This window comes from Colias eurytheme, chromosome 1 (assembly GCF_061535395.1).
Source record: "Colias eurytheme isolate Ceu_HAF_F1 chromosome 1, ilColEury1 Martin Lab GWU primary, whole genome shotgun sequence".
Classification (NCBI taxonomy): Eukaryota; Metazoa; Arthropoda; class Insecta; order Lepidoptera; family Pieridae; genus Colias; species Colias eurytheme.
The window spans coordinates 2699903-2723015 of NC_142980.1; the positions used below are offsets into that span (position 1 = coordinate 2699903).

A 23113-nucleotide genomic window follows, 5' to 3' on the forward strand; every position below is an offset into this window, starting at 1 on the left:
TATCATTGCATATTGAAATAACCTAGGTTCCTAGGAAATATTCTAGATTCATTAACATTGAAATTTCCTCTCTTCTTCTCGATTTTATTTACAGTTTCTTGTAATTTATATTATCTTGATTGCTCTTAATAACTCAGGCCCCGGAATCACAGACACAATAGAAAATCTATTGTGTCGTAGACCGATCGGGCCGTTCGGGGCTCAATGGGTGAAGTAACACGTGCCTCGTTCGACATTGAAGTTCATGGGGGTTACCATGATGCCTTAAAGCAGTATTATTTCCAGTGTGATAAAATGATGGCCCTAAACAACATATAGCGATGTCCTTTTTTCACATTAGAAATAAGATTTCATGGTGGTACGGGGGCATTTATGCATTTCAGATTGCACTTATAAAATATATGTTTTCCTTGTAATTACGATCAGCGAATAGTATGAAATATATATATAATATATAGGTATATTTGGAAAGATTGTGGGGATGAATGAATATAGTTATACAAGTATGTTAGTTACTCTTTCACGAGGATACTGGATGGATGGAAAAATACTGGATGGATTTGGACGAAACTTTACAGTAATATAGATCAGAATAACACATGAGTTATAGAATTCTTAATTTTGCCTACGAGTTCGTCCGCGGGTGGTGGAAGTTCTTATCGACTGTACTTTTTAACACGCTTTTATTGAAATAAAATGGATACAATACATAAAATGATGAACCTAGAACTTTGACAGATGATTTTGATGAGATTTCAACTCTGGAAATTTTTGCATGTGACATGTGTTGGTACTTGTTTTGGAGCTAATCTTTGGTACTTGTTATATTGTGACCGAATCTTACCAAAACGTCATAAGCTTATGTCAATTTGTATCGATAGCGGATTCTAGTTCTTAGCTTTTATTCCATTTGTCTCGGCCCCCTTGCTTTCCATAACTTTTTAAATTTACGAAACGTTTATCAGGAGCGCCTTGAAAAATACGCGTGTTCGAAACCACGTCTTGGAACATTTGTAAAGAATCACCTCAAACAATGGGAAATGACGAAACAAAAACATAACGTACAATTTTTTTCATCAGTCACCCTTTATTTTCGGTATAATGAATTTATTTTGTTAAGATTTCTTGCAATAAGTTAAACATTGTTGTTTGTACTGAATGTAAAACTTTTCTAAATAAGTGAAGAAGTACAAATGTCTTTAAAAGTACGGCGACTTTTCAAATGATATATTTAGCGTTTGTTTTTGAGTTTAAAACGTGAAGATTTAATTTTTTTATATACATTTTGTTTAAGTGTGTATTCTGTTGTATAACGTAGCTTATTATGTTTGGTTGGTTTCTTACAAATTTCTGAATAAATATATTCTATACTAGTATGTACCTACATAATAATAACATATATTTATAGAAATACATTATGGTTGGATTGGTTTAAAGATTGTTCAGTTGATAAATTTTATTTGGTTGCGAATACCTGATATTAAAAATATAACCTCTGAAACTACTGGATCAATTTAGATGATCGCTACATTACTCCACACAGGGCACAAACACTGGTTTTATTTTTCTTATTTACCCGGGCGAAGCCACGAAAATATCAAATAATCACTATTCAGAATCTAATATAAAATAGGTATAATATAGGTATATCTGTCTGTCTTTAATCTATAAATCTAATTTAATAGATTAAAGACAGACAGTTTAATAACCCATATTCTATAAAAAAATGTTATAATAATCAACTTACCTTACCGTATTGTAACTTCAACTAATAACTATTAAAAAAGCGAGATATAACTATAATCAACTAGCGGTCCGCCCCGGGTTCGCCCGTGGTACATATTTACGTTTTCTCTACATAAAAACCATCCTCGTACTTCAAGGAATATAATAAAAAAAAGAATTATCGAAATCGGTTCAGCCGTTCTCGAGTTATGCGCTTACCAACACATTTTGCGATTCATTTTTATATATAAAGAAGAAGATATGTATGTTATAGAATAATAGCGTGGATAGAGTCAAATAATGTTTTTAGTATAATAATATAATCTATCACTTACCAAAGAGACAAATAATCACATTCCAGCCCAGTATCCTTTCGCAGGTCATCTAGTTTTTTGGCTCCTTCCATATATCTAGCACACGTTTTATGAGAATACCTGAAAAAAAAAATTAAACCACGCTTTAATATCTGAAATAGTACAAAAAAAGGTCCAATAAAGAATTTTTTTAATAAGAACTCATGAAATTATAATTGTATTGTCACATATCCTTGATAAGTGTAGAGATAAACTACGATAACATGGCGCGCCCCTCCAAAATTCAAAACGTTTGAAAGTATTTGTGAAATTCATAATAAATAATATAATAATATAATATAATAATAAAAATTAATAATTTAATTATTATATTAAGTATTATAAATAATAATTTAACATTATAAATAATAATAATATAATATTTAAATATTTGTATTTCACTACACACATTGAAACAGTAATTTGGAGGGGCGCGCCATGTTATCGTAGTTTATCTCTACAGAATTCTAATTAAATCTGTCCGCTTAAAGTGATTCAAAATCGATTCAGGAGACTAACATACAAACAGAGACTTACATAAAGGTCAAGCTAATCAAAGCGTATTAAAAAAATCTATTTCTTCTATACAAATTTATAGAGAGAGGAGTATCAAGGTATCCAAGGTTTATCTGTCAACTGTGGTATTATTTTAGTTATTGGATATTCCCAAAACATCTACGTTTGTTACATATAAACTGATTCCACGAAAATCCATACTTAATATTATAAATGCGAAAGTAACTCTGTCTGTCTGTCTGTCTGTTACTCAATCACGCCTAAACTACTGAACCAATTTGCATGAAATTTGGTATGGAGATATTTTGATACCCGAGAAAGGACATAGGCTACCTTTTATTGCGAAATATGTACCACGGGCGAAGCCGGGGCGGACCTCTAGTAATACATAAACAGTATAAAAGCTCTAAGCTTACAAAAATAAGGTAAACACTGAAAAGTCAATATCAGATTTACGCGGCGGTACAAAAACTTTTTTATAATGTTACGACCTGTTACGACATACTAATTTAGTTAACAGGTATCCTACGCGTCTAAAGCACTGCCTGTCTCACCCCTTTGATAACAGGTAAAGTAGGCCTTAGGGTTGGTCGATTCATTTTACGCATGCAAATTTAATGACAAAGAGGGAATCAAAATAGCACATGTTCTATTTCTATCGTGAAAATGTTAGTCGTTATGTTTAGTATTATTAATGATACCTAATCTTCTTATATATAAAAATGAATCGCAAAATGTGTTGGTAAGCGCATAACTCGAGAACGGGTGGACCGATTTCGATAATTCTTTTTTTATTATATTCCTTGAAGTACGAGGATGGTTCTTATGTAGAGAAAAGGTAAATATGTACCACGGGCGATAGCAAGGGCGGACCGCTAGTTTCTAATAAAACACAACATTTTAATTGGGCCGATTTTACGAGTTCCCGATAGAGTCACTAATTAATTAATTATAGTCTAATTCGCATTTTTTTTACTATTAATTTGGAGGACGTTGGGAAAATGAAAAACTGGATATTTGTATAACAATGTACCTATATCGATAAATGATAGCCGTTCCTCCATTTTATAAAACTCTCGGAAATCTCAGTCTAGAATGACAAGTATGAAATACTGAACATTGTAACATGAACATGATGGTGAAATGCAATACGTAACATTGTTTTACATATACGGACAGGATAAAGGCCTTCCACCCGCGCCTTCGCCCGCTTTGTCTAAAACCTTATAGATATAAAATATTTATATACTAAAACCATCCTATTTAATCACTCTATCTATTAAAAGAACCGCATCAAAATCCGTTGTGTGGTTTTAAAGATTTAAGCATACAAGACATAGGGGCAGAGAAAGCGCTTTTGTTTTATACTATGTAGTGAAAAGGACAAGGAACTAGAAACAAAAATCTAGAAAGCTATTGACTAATTTGTAATGAACAGAGATTAGAATTGCTATGTTAGATTTATAAAATACTAGGTTTCCGCCCGCGGCTTCGCCCGCGCAGTTAAAGAAAAACCCGCATGTCCTTTCTCGGGTATCAAAATATCTCCATACCAAATTTCATGAAAATTGGTTCAGTAGTTTAGGCGTGACAGACAGACAAAGCTACTTTCACATTTATAATATTAAGTCTGTGGTTGTTCATGGGCGGCGCCAATCATCTCAGCTTTCTGTACGATGACGCGCAAGCTTGTTTGCCGACCTATATATACATAAAAAAAAATAATAATATTAGTATGGATAGTATGGATGAAAGGAAGTTAAAAAAATCTTCTATCGCCAAAGATAAAATAAGAAGATTTTTTACATTAATTAATGACAGTTTGATTCGATATAATTATTTATTTTTAGACGAAAATAAACATCGTAAACAATCTCCCGATTTCGTTGATTACATTGAAAAAATCAGAGTTGTTTGTACAAAATACAAATAAATCCAATTAATATACGCCCAAGATAGGAAAAATAAGTGCACCCACATCTAAAGGCAAATTCCATAGACTTTGTGATGGAAAATTTATCTTACAGGCATCTTTATTATTACAGATTTCAAGGTAACAGGGAATCTGATTAAATCAAGCTATCGAAGGAGTTAGCGAACTAATAAATTTTAAAATGAATCAAATTTTCTTGTTACATCAGTTTCGATGAAAAATTTCTAATTATTCTAATAGAGGAAAGGTTTTATTATAACATAATTATTGATTTAATAGTAAAAAGTGATATTATATTATTGAACTGTTGTTAGATAACAAAGATAGGTAGATACCTACACATATTAATAAAAATTAGCTCTAAGAAAGTCTCTAAGGAATTAAAAAAAATTTAGCGGATTTTGAACGCGATTTATTATTCAACCCAATATTTCGAACGCTTTACGAGGAGCGTGGTCACGTGGACCTGCCTCCTCGTGTCTACGCTCGCTGTAAATGAATAAAATCCGGTAATTTTTTTTAATATTTACTTTCGTAAAATCAAACACAACAACACATAAAGATTCTAAGGTTTAATGTGATTCATAACTTAGATTTTATGATTCTAGGCGGTGTCGTAAATCTATTTACATATACTTAATATTAATCTAATTAATAATAATACATAATATTTTGCATATATCGATATGCAAAATATTATGTATTATAGCATTCAAATGTAAAAGCATACAAACAAAATACTAATCTATATAAAACAAGCAATTACTGTAAAAAAACACCAAAAACTTACGCAATACTATAATGATTATGACAATTTTGATACAGCTATCTGTAGTGTTAAAAAGGGGTCGGCGATACATTTGAAATATTTAAATTCGCGATTTAACCGTTACTTTATGGCGGGAACAATTCTAATTGGTCGGGTAGGTCATGCAATCTGTGGCGTCACAGCGCATCTAACTCCGTCGCGCTACGCTTCGAATTATTAGCTATAGATATGTCCTTTAACATTCAGCGTGGACTGTTTACATATTTTATTAATCGCATCGGTACCTTCTAATTTCCTCAGGTACATAGCGCTTGCAGCAAGCAAGACAGAGACGGGTAGCGTTTTATGAACGTGGCTTCAAGTTTCGAATTGCGCTTGATTTGGGTAGCATTTTAAAACGTGTAGTGAAATAGTCCTTAATTGCATTGTAGTTTAAACAGGATGTGGAATTATATTTTATGTAACTAAAGTGAATATAATTCAATAATAATACCCAATATTTCAATTTGATGCAAGTTTTGTAGGTAACCAACATTTGTACTAAGAAAATAGTTACAGTAGTTTTGAACTAAATTATTTTTACTTTTTTTTTCATGTGGTGTAATTTATCGTATTCATTACCTCGGAAACACTATATTTCTCTGTCTGTCTGTCTGTTACTCAATCACGCCTGAACTGCTGAACTAATTTGCATGAAATTTGGTACAGGGATCTTTTGATACCCGAGAAAGGACATAGGATAGGTTTTATCCCGGATATCCTACGTGAACGGGTTTTTCTCTGAAAACGGGGGCGAAGCCGCGGGCGGAAAGTTAGTTCATTATAAACTTCTAGAATATACTAGTATCTAGGTCAGTGGGCCTGTTACAAATAAATTAAAAACCAATCGAGTATATTGTCTAGTAGCGTAATTAAACCTCCATGTCTATGATACGTCTAGCCATAAACAATTTGACATAATATAATTACTTTTCTCTATGAATACTAAATTTCGATCCACAAACATTACAGTCAATCTGTCAATCATTATTTTTTAATTAAATTAGTTTATCATACAAAAGTTTTGAGATTAAAATCAGAAATGTCGGCCTCACTAGATTCAGCGTTGGATCCCATGGAAGAAATACGATTTCGCAAAAAGCATGGAGCTATTTGGATGGAGATACAGAAAGACACACATTTTACTTTTGACGAGTTGGAACGTATGTTTGGTTATAACTTCTGTACATAGTCTCTATATCTTGGCATAGTCTCTATATAATATAATATACAGGGTGTCCCACTGTTGGTATACTAAGCTCAAAGGAGGTTATAGTTTTGCATACGCTGAGTTCGTAAAAAATACTTAACTATAAAATTCCAGACGCATTTTTTTTTTCAAATAGATGAATTCTTAAAACTCTATGTGTACACCCATTACAAGCAACCCGCCCACTTTGCCACCAGCACGTGAGCTATCGATTAAGATTATGTTTTCATAGACAAAATACTCTTATTAGCGAAGCGGCTGGCTATATGCCGGCTGCGCGAAGCTAGAGAAGAAAACATGGATTTTCAGGAAAAACTTAGCAAAAATTTTTGACGTAATTTTGTTGTTTAAGTATTTTTTTCGTGATCAGTGTATGCAAAACTACAAGTTCTTTCGCGCTTAGTATACCAATAGTGGGACACCCTGTATATAGTCTCTTCTCTATCTCTAAGTTTAATGCAAAGTTTTGATTAAAATACAATGAATCCGTTAAAATGTTCATATCTTCATTTATCTTTCTTTTCAAATTAGTTTATTAAGTTGTAAATTTTGAAATAAAATCGTATTATAATTTATAATTGTAAGAATAATCATATTTTCTTGCACCAAACCCCATTTTATGAAGGAGTAGAAGGCATTATTGATTAGAAAATTGCCTGCAACTTTGAAGACAGTCAATGGATAGTAATTTAGGTATTATCATCACTGTTGATAACTAACTTATAAGTATTTATGCTTCACATTATGGATAAGACCTTCAAAAGGAATATTTGATGTTTTTCACAAATACTGAAAGGAAAATATTATTAAGTATAAAAAAATAAAAAAAATTAACATGTTTAAGGTATAATATACCACATTATTATGTAAAAGCCTATGTTTTTATCTGTATCAAGATTTATTTTCAAAAAGAAAATATTCAATGTTAGATTTATTTCCAAACAGAAATAACAAGACGGACATCAAACCGAATGTAATAAACGGATATTGAACTACTTAACAATTCTTTTTACCTCATACTACGAAGTTACCTTCAGTTCACACGTTGCAGTTTTTCATGGTGAATAATATATGAGCATTTGGTAACTTAGTAATTTTCTCTTCTATAAAATTTAAAATGCCCTCATGCCGTAATACTTCCATATCCAATTAATTAGAGACTACACGATTGCAGTTTGAAAAGTTTTATTTCAAGTTTATTATTTTCAAGTGACTAATCATTTTAGGAATACAGTAGCACCTCTATAAGTCGAATATCAAGGGAGACGCCAAAAAATTCGAGTTATAGAGTTTTCAACTTATGGAGGATTTCGACTTAGGCGGATTTTGATTCGACATACAGAGTTTGAGGTTTATTCTTATAAATTTTGAGTTAGAGAGGTAAAGTACATTAAAATTCAACTTGCAGAGGTGACGAACATGTTTTTATTTATTATAAATCAACATTATTTCAAATCATTTTAAAATAAAAAATATGGCATTAAAAAAGTCAGTATTTTTTTTGCTTTAGATAATTTGGTTGTTCTCTAGCATTATCTAATCTATAAAGAACAGAAAATTCTTCTTCTTCAGAGATACTGGTTTGCTCTATAAAATTTCGTAAGGTATTCAATGCGGTTCTTGCCTCTTTGATGGAAACGCATGGAGCGCATGTACTATTCACGTCTTCTATGTCATCTTAATCATTAGTATCGGTTTTCTGAGCTACTGAATCGATAATTTCGTCATCAGATACCTACTTAATGCAAACACGTGTTTACGTGAGTCATAAATTTATTATCGTATACTCCTAAAATATTTTCTAAGAAACAATATAGTGTACTGCACTGTCGGCAAATTGTTAAAGTCCAAATGATCAAGTTATAAAGATTGTAAAATAAAATGTTGCCATGTTCGAGATACAGAGGTCAAATTTAATTTTTCGAGTTATAGAGTGAAAATATGTACCAAAATGGCTTGGAGGGACTCGGTGATTATTTCGACTAACAGAGGGCCGAGATTTCAAGTTACGGAGGTTTTCGGGTTTGAAGGGAAGGGAACAAGACATTTTTTCGAGATTTGGAGGTTTTTGACTTATCGAGGTTCGACTTAACGAGGTGCTACTGTATATATTATAAAAATGCAATAAATCTGTCTAACCCTGAATAAAATTCCTTAAATTAAAAATCTGTAATATTTCGCGAAGGAAATTTAATGTTTCCTATATGTGTTATTATATTATGTCAGTATCCTTAGGACTTAAATTCATTAAAAAAACCTTTATTGTGGTACTTTTATTAATAAAGTGGAAGAGAAGCTCTACCTTTAATAAACAATTCAAATAATTTTCACGTATTTTGCATAATTCGAAAATGTATCTTCAACGAAAAATAAACATCAATATATCCCACCATACCCACCTACTATTTAAACAAATGTATATTTAAAGGAGGTAAATCGTCAAAGAACTAAATAAGTCCTACAACGCTCTAATGGTGGTTTGGGCTGACAGCTTAATGCCTCCTTAACATGCATTTACGATATTTGCATTTCACATTTACAACCATACTTTGAAATGTCCAATTCAATTTTGAATAAATAATTTTGACGAGATAATTAAAAGGGAGAACTCACTAAGCAGCCGAGTATGGACATGTAGAGTCCGTCTTTCCACCCCATTAATTAATTAAATGAGTGCATTCGTAGTACAAGCCTAGTATTATACATAAATATTGTGACCTTCTAGTTACGTATAAAGCTTCATATTACAGCTATTGATCCTCATTCCGCTGTATGCTTTTGAAATTTAAACATCTCTTTACAAGCAAATAGATGGAGAACTTCGTTTGGGTCATAATTTTGTTCCTTTTATGCATTATGATGCATTACATGTTCTTCTTTGGTTCGCAGAAATAATGGTGATATTTTTCAAAATACAAAAGCGCGACGAGAAACCGGCGGGGTCGGATTTAATATCAAGGTAAACGGAGTGTTTGTAAAAATTACCTAGGTACCTCAATAAAAAACTGACTAAAATAAAAAAAAATAAGAATTACTAAGTTTACTTATATAACATTTTCGAGCGATTTTGAGTGAATCGCATTAAAAATTTGCAACTACAATTAGGATTTAGGTTTCCAGATTAAATAGAATAAAATTTAAAAAAGCGCTATGACTTGAGAACTCTCCCTTGTGTATGGAAATGAAAAAAAAAATAATACTGTATCGGTATTACATTTTTAACTACAAAGATTTTACAAGTATTAAAGTTCATTAAAAATAAAACAATTTATTGCTTCCTAAACCTCGTGGATTCAAAATTCAAACTGTTCAAATATAAAATACGTATATAAAAATAATTTTAAAACTGTTAATTACAAGCATATTACACGAAGACAAAACATTTTCTGGTTCATCAGTTAAGACAATGGATAGTGGGAGTAATGTTTAATAATATTTATCCGACACAGAAAATCAGTTGTTTACAAAACTGCCATATCTATATTACTTTCCACTAATACAATTAATTGTTGTTTTTCAACATTAATTAAGCTACAATTTTTGTATTTACTGAACCCATTAATACACTATTTTTAATGAATATAATGAAAACAACAACAACAAAGCAGAAAGATTTGTAAACATTTAGTGTATTTAGTTTATATAAATTTTTTCATAAACATACTTTGTTTATAAACTACATAAGTAGTAAATTATCATTTATACTTGCATTGAATTTCAGTTTATTTGGTGTTTTGTCTATAAGGTTGTGTTTTATAGCGAGTTTTTGGTGTATTATATTCGCAATATGGTCATGCCGATGCTTGTAATCTGTTTAAACTATTGCACTGCATGCACCTGTGATATTATGCTGGATGGTTTCTGTGGAGTTGTGGCATTTTCGGCAAATATCTTGTGTAGCTGGTATTTTCATTATATGTTTTCGGTAGTTGCGTGTTTCTATCACTTGATCTTGGATAGCTATCATAAACCCCTCCGTCTCTGGGAATAGTTCTCCTCTTCTGAGCCATTCGTTTGACGCTAGTTTGTCAACATGCTGTAGGTTCAGATCATGATAGTGTCTTCCATGCAGAGGTTTACGTGACCAGTCAGTATGTTTAGTAGCTTTGTTCGCTTGTTAGTATTTAAATAATATTTGACGTCATAATATACCTACTTACCTACATATAAATATTAAATAACTTAAAATTTAGTTATTTAGGTAGGTATCCAGTACCCACTCTATGCTTTATAGTACCTAAATTTATTAATATTTAATAAAGAGTATGAATTTGACCAATATTTTCCTGAAAAAATTGTTGATAAACATTTTATCAATGCACGTTTATAAGCCGGTATAAAATTTCGCCTAATAAATTGGGTTTCACGCGAAACTCAATATAAAAAAGGTGTAAGAGATAATTGTGTTAATCCCGCACGCAGATCGCATGAGCTAGTGCTAACCTCTCAATTATCGATTTTCACAAACATATTTCAAAAACTTTGATACAAATATATTTTATCCCAAAGGCTTGGTCCGGGGATGACTATCGTAGTATCTAAATATAAATACCGGGGGATTATAATATTTGTTTCATTAAGTCACTAACGAGACGAGAGAAATTGTATATAAGCGTGTTAAAATTTTAATTGGTACATTGTTGTTGTTTTCTGCTACTTACTACCTACAGAACGCCCTACGTTGTAATATTATCACGTTTATTACCTGAGTTTATAAACTATCTTTCAATAATATTATGCAATTCAATTTCCGTAATTTCAAACTAGATATTTATTTCCACAAAGATATTCTATATCACAACAGAAAGAGTTTACAATTCTCAATACCAAAATTGGTGCAAATTTATACAACCATTCGGTATATTTTTCCGATATCTGTGTCAAGTTTGCAGAACTTTTGGAAGGTTTTCATTCAGTTTAATAAAAAACCCGCATAGTTCTCGTTCCCGTGGGATTTCCAGGATTACATCATTTTCCCGGGATAAGAAGTAGCCTATGTCCTCGGGTATCAAAATTTGTCCTTACCAAATTTCATGAAAATTGGTTCAGTAGTTTAGGCGTGATTGAGTAACAGACAGACAGACAGAGTTACTTTCGCATTTATAATATTAGTATGGATTAATTGTCATGACTGACTGGAGTAGGTACCTATTTGTGAAAATGTCGATTGTGATTCCTCGTATCAATACCTGGCAGCACAATGGTATTTATCCTAATGGATGAATTTTGAGCATTTGCATTCTGTAAGCTCCTATTACATTAGATGTATCATGGAATAACTCTTTGTCGTTTTTAAATCGGATTATGTCCGTGTCGGTTCTAATATTCAATCGCTAATTGATAATTTTTTCAGAGCGCACTTTAGGGATGTTCTTCATACCGGGTTGGGGATGACGGACGCTTATATGATGGAGCGAGTTATGGTGGCCCTGGACAGAGGGACCTCTCCCTACGTTACCATGGCAACGTTTGCGAAGGCAATGTCTCTGTACCTACGCGGCGATTTGGAGGAGCGCATTTCTTATGCATTTACGGTGATTTTGTATTGATGCTATTGAATTTCCAATTAAAAGTGTGACGTTAAGATCTACTTAACCCTAGAAGCCTAATCTACGCCTGCGAGGCGTACAAAAATTCGAATATCGGATGTCTCTTTCTAACGGTTGAAGCTAGCGCGTCGTACTTTTTAGTTATCTCAGTGGCCGACGGGAGCTAGAGGACGGTGTCTATATCGTTATGGTAAGTCCCGCCATTTTTGATTTATCGAAGTGTTGCATGCCTGCGAGACGTATGTTTAGGCTTTGTGTAACTTTTAACTAAGATTAAGTGATTTTACTTTTGATTTGTTTTTCGTGTATTTTATATCTTTTTCTGGAATTGTTTCAGTTATAAATATATTACGGTCCAATCTATTAAATAAAGACGACATTATCGCAAATTTGAATGGAGAAGGCAGTCCTCACGAGGATTCAGGTTCCGAAGTTGAGGATGACCATATTATCGACGACGTTCAAAGCAAGGGCTAAAATAATGAGGTGTCTGAGTTCGTTGCGTCATTACAATAATCTGGGCCTTCTGCAGAAACTAATCCAACCATGAATTTCAAAATTTGTGTGTAATAAATGTAAAAAAATCTGTGTGTGGCGAGCACAAGGTTGATTTATGTGTAGTGTGGTCCTAAAGATAAACTAATCCTTTATAGACCGGTTAGTTGTAATGTTTTATCTAAAAATATATAATTAGCGTAAAAAAAATTGATACTTTATAAAAATAATATATGTTTTAAGTTGATTATGAAGAAGTAAATTTTTTTGTTCCAATTTATGCATATTGTTTTTTATGTTGTAATAAACAACTTTGATTATAGTTATAATTGATAATAGTGTAGTTTTATTTTTAGTTTATTTCCCAAATTCAAATTTCCGCTTTATTAAAACAATAATAATTAAATAATATACCTAAAATAATGGCTTTTATATGTGTACGCCTCTGAGACGTATATTAAGGCTTTGTGTACGTTCCATATAGATTAGGCTTCTAGGGTTAAATACTAAAAATGCAAGCACTTATTAGTACGATTCATAACTTTGGAGAGTCAACTGGAGTCTTAACCTATTTCATACCTTGTAGAACTTGTAAACTAGGGTAGAAGCCTTTAAAAATAATAAAAAGTGCAAAAAAATCGCAGTCGGATGAAACCCATTAGAAAAGGGAATATGATGAAAATAAAAGGAAAAATAAATTACGGTCAATCCGAGTTCGGGGGAGCTTTTAAGAGAAAAAAATGGTTTCTCTCGATTTCCGACAAAACTACAAGTCCTACGGAAAAAAGTTCAATTGCAAAGTTGTAGGTAATTAAAAGTTCTACAACTTTTGTATTGACAATTTTTTCACATAACCTCAAAATTTAGGTGAAAAATTCAAAAAACCAAGTTTTTGGTTTTTTATTTCTATCTACTTCAAAATTTATTTATTTTCTACGAAATTTGGTGGAAACTTACTTTATTATGTCCCAAATACACTGTAATTTATTTTATTGAAAATATTTATTTTTCGCCTTATTTTGAATTAATACCAAAAAACAACCTAATTTTCAATCGAAAAGTCACCCGTCAAAATATCAGCTTTTTTCAAAAACTTTTATTCATTGAAATCTCTACTTTCATATGGTGTAAAAAAAATAAACACCACCATAGCTAATGTTCTCAGGAAATGCATACAAACAGTGTGATAATGAGCTTTTACTAGATCAGACACACTTCTCGAACTCTATATCTTCTCTTGTATCGGCTTTTCGGTAATACATATTTCAAAAGAAAAAAAATTATCTGTTCTAAGTATAATATTTTACAGCATATTCAAAAGCAAAATGATGTCGATAAAAACATTTCAGGTAGTTTGAGATATTATAAGAAAAGTTTATTATAACAAACCGTCAGAAATAGTTACATAAAAATGAAACCATAACACTAGTTAAAGCAAATATGCTTAATATTCTATCCGACTGACCTTTTTCTTGTACTCATTAAATCGTACCGATTGACGTTTATTGTTAACCATTTGACTTTCCTGAAGCTCTTTAGCGTGAATTATTAAATAAGAACCTTGCACGAAGGTAATTTTATGATTTCAATAATCTGTAATTAAATTGATTTGTCGATTTCATTGATGTTTTACATGTCTTGCAGTGTTACGACCTTTTGGGTGAAGGCCATTTGCGGAGAGAGACTATGTATCAGTGTATGAAGAAAAGCATCTCCAAGGCTTCGCGGGATGACGACGTGGAAGAAGCTGTGAAGGTGCTTATAATATTTGCTTAGAAATAATTTTATAAAGGGAGATTTTTTTTGACCCTTTGGCTACGGAACCCTAAAAAGCCGTGTCCGCGAGGTAAATAGGAAATCGTTTGGTCAACGTGACTCGGTCGAGGAAAGCTGCGAGCGAGGGTGCTCGCTATGTAACAACCTGCCTATTGAAAAATTCTGTTCGCGTATATAGTCAGTACCTCATAACTTGAGGAAAAGCGCCAGTTATGTATTTTGCAATCATTGATTGTAACTTATAAATGGTATTTTTCTTTTTTCTCACCAGTTCTTTCAAAATGGATGATTTGCGCTAATGCGATAATTTGCCGGCTTTTAACCTACAGTTACTTTTTCATAAAAAATAGTGCGGGTAAGGGTACGTTGGTAAGTTTACTATGTCTTTAGAGGGTTGTGTCAGTCAGGGGGTACATAGAACTTATATAATAATATGTCCGAGTCAGATTTTTTGTGCTCATGGGGCAGTCAAAAAATGAATCTTGAAATTGTAACGCATACTCAAACCGATGTACTAAGGAAACAGAATATTTAATAGTTCACTTTGCATATGTAAATATCGAATACGTAATAGCCTAAAGCGCGTCACACACGGTGAAGATACTATAATATTTTATCTTAAGATACGGTTATATTTTATATTATAGTATCTTAAGGTATCCGGTATCAGCGTTCTGACCATCATTTTTCTTTTTGGCATTGCGTACTAAGACCCCTGTAGAACCGCCATCCAGTTACAAATGACCCACAAAATTTCGGATCAGTTGTAACAGGATGGCGGTTCTACAGGGGTCTTAGTACGCAATGACAAAAAGAAAAATGATGGTCAGAACGCTGATACCGGATACCTTAAGATACTATAATATAAAATATTACCGTATCTTAAGATAAAATATTATAGTATCTTCACCATGTGTGACGCGCTTAATTGATACATGGAATTTGAGCAGATCGCACGTTAGGTTTACTGGATGGATTAATAACCTTCTCCGTATGCAAACATTTGATACGCTTTTAGAGATTTTATTACATGTAAAGTGATATCGTCCAAATGGATACCTGATTTTGTCCATTTTGATCGAGCTTGCAAACATTTAAAGTTGAAATCTACGTTCATTTACCTAAAAGTATTTTATTATAAAAGTATTTATTTATATTTTTTATGATTTGCTGCATTTATCACCGCTTTTATTAATACAATATTATACTTAGAAAACTTATAAAACGTCTTCCGAGGAGAAAATTGAAGCAGGTAGTGGTTATATTCCCACTGCTGGGACACGGGCCTCCTATGAGGGTACAGGCCATAATCCACCATGCTGGCCACGTGCGGGTTAGTGGATGACGTATATCGTCGAACTTTTGATTCTTCGACATGTCGGTTTCCTCACGATGTTTTCCTTCACCGCTCGAGCAGTGGTGATGTTACAACATGCGCAGATAAATTGAAAATCAATTTATTTCCTGCGCGCTCGCCTGGTCTCGAACCCCGGACTTATCGATCTGAATTCCGAATTCTCACCACTGAGCCACCACTTCTCTCGGTTATATTATATTCAGCCTACGAAATAATTTAATAGCGATAATCCATTTTAGCAGGCGTTTTTAGTAAGTGGAAACCCGGATTACATGCATTTATCTCAAATTGCGGACGTATTACCCAAATTGAGTTAGTTTAGAGCCTATTAGGTTACGTCGGATATTATGAACTAATATAGGCCGGTCGTACACGGACGGTCTCAACTGCTTGAAGCGGTCCGTGTTTGGCCGCCCTTAGATACGCATCACTTACAAAAGTAATTTTACAATTTTTTTTTGTTCTATCATGCTCAATTTTTATCTCGGAGTCTTATAAATATAAGTGTGACTAAATAATAAACAAATATCTTAAATATGTAATTGTCTTTTTTTGCATTCTTTCTTAAACAACTGGCGAATATGCCTATTGGCAAATATAGAAAAGTAGAAACTCTTTTGGTTCCTTAAATGACTCTACACTACTTACATAATGCCTATAAACATCAATCCTAAACTTAATCTAATTCATTGAATCAAGTCAAGATTGCTACGAATTCTTAAGTAAATAATATATAAAACAGAAACTTAAAAACCCAGAAGAATATTATAATAGATCATCTAGATTCTAGGTAAATGACAAATACAAAACCAAAAACTCCGTTCCGACATTGGTAAGAGATTTGTGACGATAATAATTTTTGCTCTTTCAAAATATCGAAGTTTCATCACTGGCCGCGAAAGTTCATCACGACGCTAACTTTACCCAAACCCCTTTGTTTACATGACTGACTCGTGCTCATTTCGTCAGGTGTCCACAATGTAGATATTTCACAATAAAACAACATTGTTCATCCACCCCTTCTTGAACGAGAGGCAAAGCCCGTTCGAAACACGAGGACAGAAAATAATTAAAATTTCGCTGCGCGTTATTTTTTGCTGAATTATAATACTGTTTTTGTGGAAGCAGCTTTCCAATTATCATTTTATATTTTTCCAAGTATTTAATGGATATAAGTATGTTATCCTAACATCTGCTGTCCCGGACTTTTCTGTAGACCTGTATGTAATACGATTCATTACTACAACTGTAATACATTCATATATTACTAGAGGTCCGCCCCGGCTTCGCCCGTGGTACATATTATTATTTCCCAATAAAAGGTAGCCTATGTCCTTTCTCGGGTATCAAAATATCTCCATACCAAATTTCATGCAAATTGGTTCAGTAGTTTAGGCGTGATTGAGTAACAGACAGACAGACAGAGTTACTTTCGCATTTATAATATTAGTATGGATTTAAATAAATCTCAAAGGGCGATGTTTTCGTCGAAGGCTCCCGGACGGCAAAATGTACAAAAGCTTACTACCTAAATTATAATATAATAAAACCATCCTCTCTATCTTTAAGAAAACCGCACCAAAATTCGTAGCGTTAAAAAGATTTAAGGATACATAGAGACAGTGGGAAGCGACTTTGTCTTATAAGTACCATGTAGTGATATGTAACCTTGTCCACACACTTCCATTGTAACATTATGTATTTTGAAAAATTAAATTGTAAAACTGACATGATTTAAAAGAGCAACTATGGAGTTTCTTGTCGGTTCTTCGCCGTAGATACCGCTTTCCGAATCGGTGGTAAATGTTAAAAATATGTAATGACGTTTCAAAAGTGCTTCTCCAAGAAGTCTAATTTAATAAAATAAATAAATGTTTGAGTTTGAGTTTGATGGTGAAAATACTTTACGTGGGAACAAATCCTAACATTATATTATCAAGCTGTTTCAGATTTACACAGTCCTTAATAATTATTCCTAGTTAATATAATCGGTTGTGAATTTTTTTAATGTAGGTATTATAAAAAAGTACCCTCCTTTTCATAATTTCCCTACAGTCAGTTTCACTGTGAATAATGAGATATTATAATATATTATAATATATATATATATTATATATATATTATATATATATAGGCAGTATAAAACCTTTCCTTGCATGCCATCTAGTGCCGAGTAGAATTTTCAGTACTATTACAGGCTGTAACATAACATCTGTTATTCTATTTACTCCAGAAATTAATGCCACCTTTTAATTTGTCCGTGAACATTTGCGAACGAGAGCTTTTCAGTTTGCCAACGTTTGAAATAAAGACCAATAGATGGCGCTAATATTAATTTTGTGTTTTTCGCAGAGATTGTAGATAGCGTGTGTAGGTAGTAATGAAAATGAAGTTCTGTTACAATATCATTATTTATAACTTGTTTCGTAAAATATAATGAATAAATTATGTAATAGTTCAATGATTATAATATTATATAAGATTCATGAAAGACTTTCTTGAGAACTGTTGTCTGTCCCAGATGCATTGAACTCAAACTTTGAAAATTAATCGTCGCCATATAATCTTCTTGAAAGTTTTCCTTATCTGTTCTTCGCGTTGGAAAGATTAAATGTGAAATTTATAATTTAATTAAATATCGAAGTTCACTTTAATAATTCCAGGTACAGCAACTCAACTAGTTTAAAAGGTGAATCATGCATAGTTGAGAAATGTATTTTGAGTTATATTTCCATAAATTCAGTCAAGGTTTATAGTAATACATTTTTTACTTACTAGCGGTATTCCCACTCCCTTTTGAACAACCCAACCTAAACAAAAGAGTACAATAATTTCAAATTATATTGGTTAATTGAAATATGAAATGTTTATTTATTATAATAACTAGATGCTCCGATGCTCCCCTGTGTCCATTATTGTAGTTTGTAGTCCATTATTGCCATTATTGTAGTTTTTCAAATCTAAACAAAAAGTCCCTTCAGTTGTTGTTTTGTATAAATATTTTCTTGAGTTATAAGTGGTGAAACTATTTCTTTTTTATATATAAAAGTTACAAATAATAAAAGGCTCCTTGTCAATAAAAGGAAAGGTTACGTATTACGAACTTTACTAGATTCGCGATACAATATTTAGAAGTGAGAAAAACGTTACGTCCAAACTCCAAGGTTCTTCTTAAAAGTAGAAAAAATTGAGCAAGAGTCCTTTAAACTTATAAAAATTTCATTTAATCAACCGAGATTGCTCAATCGGAACCATTGGTGTTTTCAAAAGAATTGCAACACCCATTTCTAGAAGCTTTTATTAAAAGAGAGTAGTAAAGTACTTATTTGAAACTTACAAATTATATATTACTAGCTTTCTGCCTGCAGTTTGCCCACTTTGTCTAAAACCTAATCCATACTTAATATTATAAATGCGAAAGTAACTCTGTCTGTCTGTCTGTTACTCAATCACGCCTTAACTACTGAACCAATTTGCATGAAATTTGGTATAGGGATATTTTGATACCCGAGAAAGGACATAGGCTACTTTTTACCCCGGGACATAGGATAGGTTTTATCCTGTAGGACTGCGCGGGCGAAGCCGCGGGTGGAAAGTAAATTATATATACTAAAACCTTCCTCTTGAATCACTCTTTCTATTATATAGTTTTAAAGATTTAAGCATACATAATTACATATGGATATCGGGACAGAGAAAGCGACTTTGTTTTATACTATGTAGTGATAGTGATTTTGCTTAGGGGCATTGTAAGTTTCATCTATAGCTTTGTCTCTTTACACCTAGAAAAAATACAATATTGACATAATATGAAAAACATTTTAATAGGTTTTGTGGGAAGATTATATTTTATTATAATCTTTCTTATATATAAAAATGAATCGCAAAATGTGTTGGTAAGCGCATAACTCGAGAACGGCTGAACCGATTTCGATAATTCTTTTTTTATTATATTTCTTGAAGTACGAGGATGGTTTTTATGTAGAGAAAACGTAAACATGTACCACGGGCGAAGCCGGGGCGGACCGCTAGTAATAAATAAAACAATAAACTTTTATTTACCCTATATTCCCATGTTAACCCTATATTCCTTTTGATTAAAACATTTAACAGTGAACCAACTTAAAAAGAACATAAATCCATATATATACTAAACATAACTTTAAAAAGTTGTAGGTAGCTAGGCTACTTTATATTTTATAGCGGCCGTGAAACTCCACATCACTTCGTTTTAATGTTTTATCACCTGTAAATTTTAGGGTTCCGTGCCTAAAAAGAAAAACATTCTGTCAGAGTATCATATCATATAATCTGTCTGTCTGTTCGTTTGTCACTTCAAAATTTCAGTTAAAATGTGGTAAAGCTTGGTGAGGTCATAAATTATATGAGTGACCTTTTTATGCTGTTCTTTAGCTTATTTATTTGTTTTATTTATTAATACTTTATTGCACTTAAAGATAGACTAAAAAATACAAACACTTATAGCTTGTAGCTTAAACTACCGTAGCTTATTTGTACGGAACCCTCATGTCGCGAATCCGACTCGCACTAAAGCGATTTTTTCAGTTATAATCTCCCAGATGTCTTAATATTGTGAAAGATACACTTATCTGGATTGCGGTTCAATACCTAAATGTATCTAGACCTTAGCCTTTGTTTTGTCATTTCTATAAAGAAATAGCTTCCACCCACGGCTTAGCTTGTGCATTAGTGGTATTGCCAGATATTCGTCGCCTATATTTCTATTTCTTATTTCAACCACTCCGTCCGTCTTGTTTCCGAGAAAAGTGGCCTTATTCGATATCCGAGGTTCCGTCTGTAGCAAATTCTTGGGAAGTTCAGCGGGAAACAGATACGGGTATTTCGCATTTATAGTTTTAGATATAAATCTTATCTATATATAAATCTCGTGTCACAATGTTTGTCCTCAATGGACTCCTAAACCACTTAACCGATTATAATAAAATTCGCACACCATGTGCAGTTCGATCCAACTTGAGAGATAGGATAGTTTAAACATGTAGGTACCACGGGCGAAGCCGGGGCGGACCGCTAGTATATAGCTATATATAGCTTGGTTTGTATCTCACTACTTGACAATAATTATTATTGTACTATAACATAAACTGTTATAATAAATATTTTACAATAAATCGCCATGGACAAATTCACACAAACCCAAGGCCCCCAGGGATCGAGCTCTGAGTTATTTCGAAATCTTTCATAGCTTTTTACTTTTTTCTCTGTTTTGAACTGGGACAGCGGATAGGCCAAATAAAAATCAAATTGATTCCCATAATATTATGTACGCACTTACATTAATATTGAAACTAACAACAATACAATTGAAAGTTGAAACCATTTTAGTGGGAAGTTCCTGCATAGGTACCTACCGACCGCTCCCGGGCAGTCCCGGGGAAGGAGCCTTGGGTTATGTCGGATTTCTACTAACAAAAACTTGACTGTTCTGTCGAGCCACTTTAATAATGGGCCGCGGGTATTGTTATTCGTAAGCGACATGATAATTGAACCAATACCTGATATTAATGTGATGAGGAGTGCAATTTTTTTTTAATATTAAATGGGTAGATGTTTGACCGTCTATCCTGCCTGATTTTAAGTAGTGTTGCGATCTATTTAGGAGCACGTTTACCCAGAAGAAGCCTGTTCACTCAATTGCCGGAATAAAATCAATAATGGCAAATTTTCATTTATGAATCCAGCATATGAATAAGCAATCTGCTGAGGATTACGGTCGTAGCGTAACACTGACCTCTGCGTATACAGCTAGGTTAGGGTCAGGTGAACGATAATTGGCGCGTGAAATCGGAAATATTTTATAATTTATAGAAATATTAATATGTTAACAGATGTAGGTATAGTTGCTTGAGTTTTGTATGAATTTTTTAATGTTAATTATTTGATAATTGATATTATATAGAGCGCCTTCTGATTTTAATAAGGTGAAACACATTCAAAGTGAACTGAAATAAAAATAACTGTAATTCACAATTTTTTACAAAGTAATCTTTGATACGATCTTATGAGATTGATAAGACGATATTTTGTGATCTTAAAATACTTTAGAGTAAAGATTTAACTGAAACGAAAATTTATTGAACAAGATTGAATCGTGATCTTTTTTAGTGTAATATAAGTATAACAGCGTAATGATTGGCGTAGAGTAAGCAAAATTAGCTAATGCGTAGAACGCTAGCCGCGCTAGATTCTATTAACACTTCAGCCTAGGATAAACGTATATTTCTTTATTTATTTCTTACATAGCAACATGATCCATTAACACTAAACTTAAACTATTTTTCCATTTCCAGGAATTTGTGGACATAATGCTCAAGCGGATGGACGTGGACGTAGATGGTGTCATCAGCTTCGATGACTTCCACAAGTCTGTCACTCAGACCCCGTCCCTCCTGGAGAGCCTTGGCTACTGCCTGCCGGAGCGACCCGCCGTGTACGCGTTTCTCGCCACGTGGTGTCCTAATTGGGGCAAAATGTAGATGAAATAAATATATTATGTAGTAGTAGATAATTATGATCTTGTTTCGTTTAAACAGATTGTAGCACCCCTTACAGACTTCAAATTGCATACAAATAGATAATTTAAGTGTTTCACAGATGATACAAAAATATATACATGTGAAAGATGTAGTCCATTAATTTATTTTTTTAGAAGGTATTTAAGGCCGTGTGACGTCCTCTACCTTTAATAGGTCGTAGGGCATACGGAATAAGTTTTCTATCGTTATTATTTAAAGTATATAATATTACATCTGTAACAATTTAAAAATAGATTTTATACTGCTGAAGAGCTGACCACAAACACCAAACATTTGCACACATGAGCAATTGCTTAGGAATTTCATCGTTTGACATTCGCAGCTGTGTTTGCGTTTATCTATATTAAAACGGAGCTTAAGGCTAGTTACATACCTACTCATGGTTAAACAACAGTTTGACCAATCCATATTGCTTACAGTTTACACATCAGCCTATGAAATAGACAGTCTGTTATTAATCTGGAGGTGACACCCTGAAATACCAAAAAGTTTTATAATAAAAAATTACGTTTTATATGTTATAGTCAAAACCCTGAACCAGTCAATAATAACTAACGAAATCGGTTCAGCTGTTCTCGAGTTATGCGCTTACCAACACATTTTGCGATTCATTTTTATATTATAGAAGATAGATTTCAATCAAATTATAAGGTTAGTTTTTTATCTTCATAAAATAAACTCTTTTGAAAATTTGGATTATGACAGACAGAGATATTATATATTACCTATAGTTAAGATATATTATTGAGGATTTTCAAGAAAACCAATTTGTTTCTCTGTAAATTCAAAGTTTTCATTTTAGAAAGTTTTCAC

The 23113-nt window shown here is 32.7% G+C and overlaps 1 protein-coding gene across 1 annotated transcript; it reads left to right on the forward strand.

The window, feature by feature from the left end:
• The first annotated feature begins 6377 nt into the window (after nucleotides 1-6377).
• LOC149910913 (calaxin-like) lies at nucleotides 6378-22240 on the forward strand. Its single transcript, XM_090112190.1, has 5 exons — nucleotides 6378-6498; nucleotides 9435-9504; nucleotides 11899-12079; nucleotides 14234-14344; nucleotides 22055-22240. Exons 1-5 carry the CDS (start codon nucleotides 6378-6380, stop codon nucleotides 22238-22240), a joined length of 669 nt encoding a protein of 222 aa, XP_089968316.1.
• Nucleotides 22241-23113: the final 873 nt, after the last annotated feature.

Coding starts and splice junctions, on each gene's coding strand:
- LOC149910913 (XM_090112190.1), top strand. CDS start 6,378: ATGTCGGCCTCACTAGATTCAGCGTTGGATCCCATGGAAGAAATACGA. Junction 6,499..9,434: donor TACTTTTGACGAGTTGGAAC/GTATGTTTGGTT, acceptor TTTGGTTCGCAG/AAATAATGGTGATATTTTTC. Junction 9,505..11,898: donor GGGTCGGATTTAATATCAAG/GTAAACGGAGTG, acceptor TAATTTTTTCAG/AGCGCACTTTAGGGATGTTC.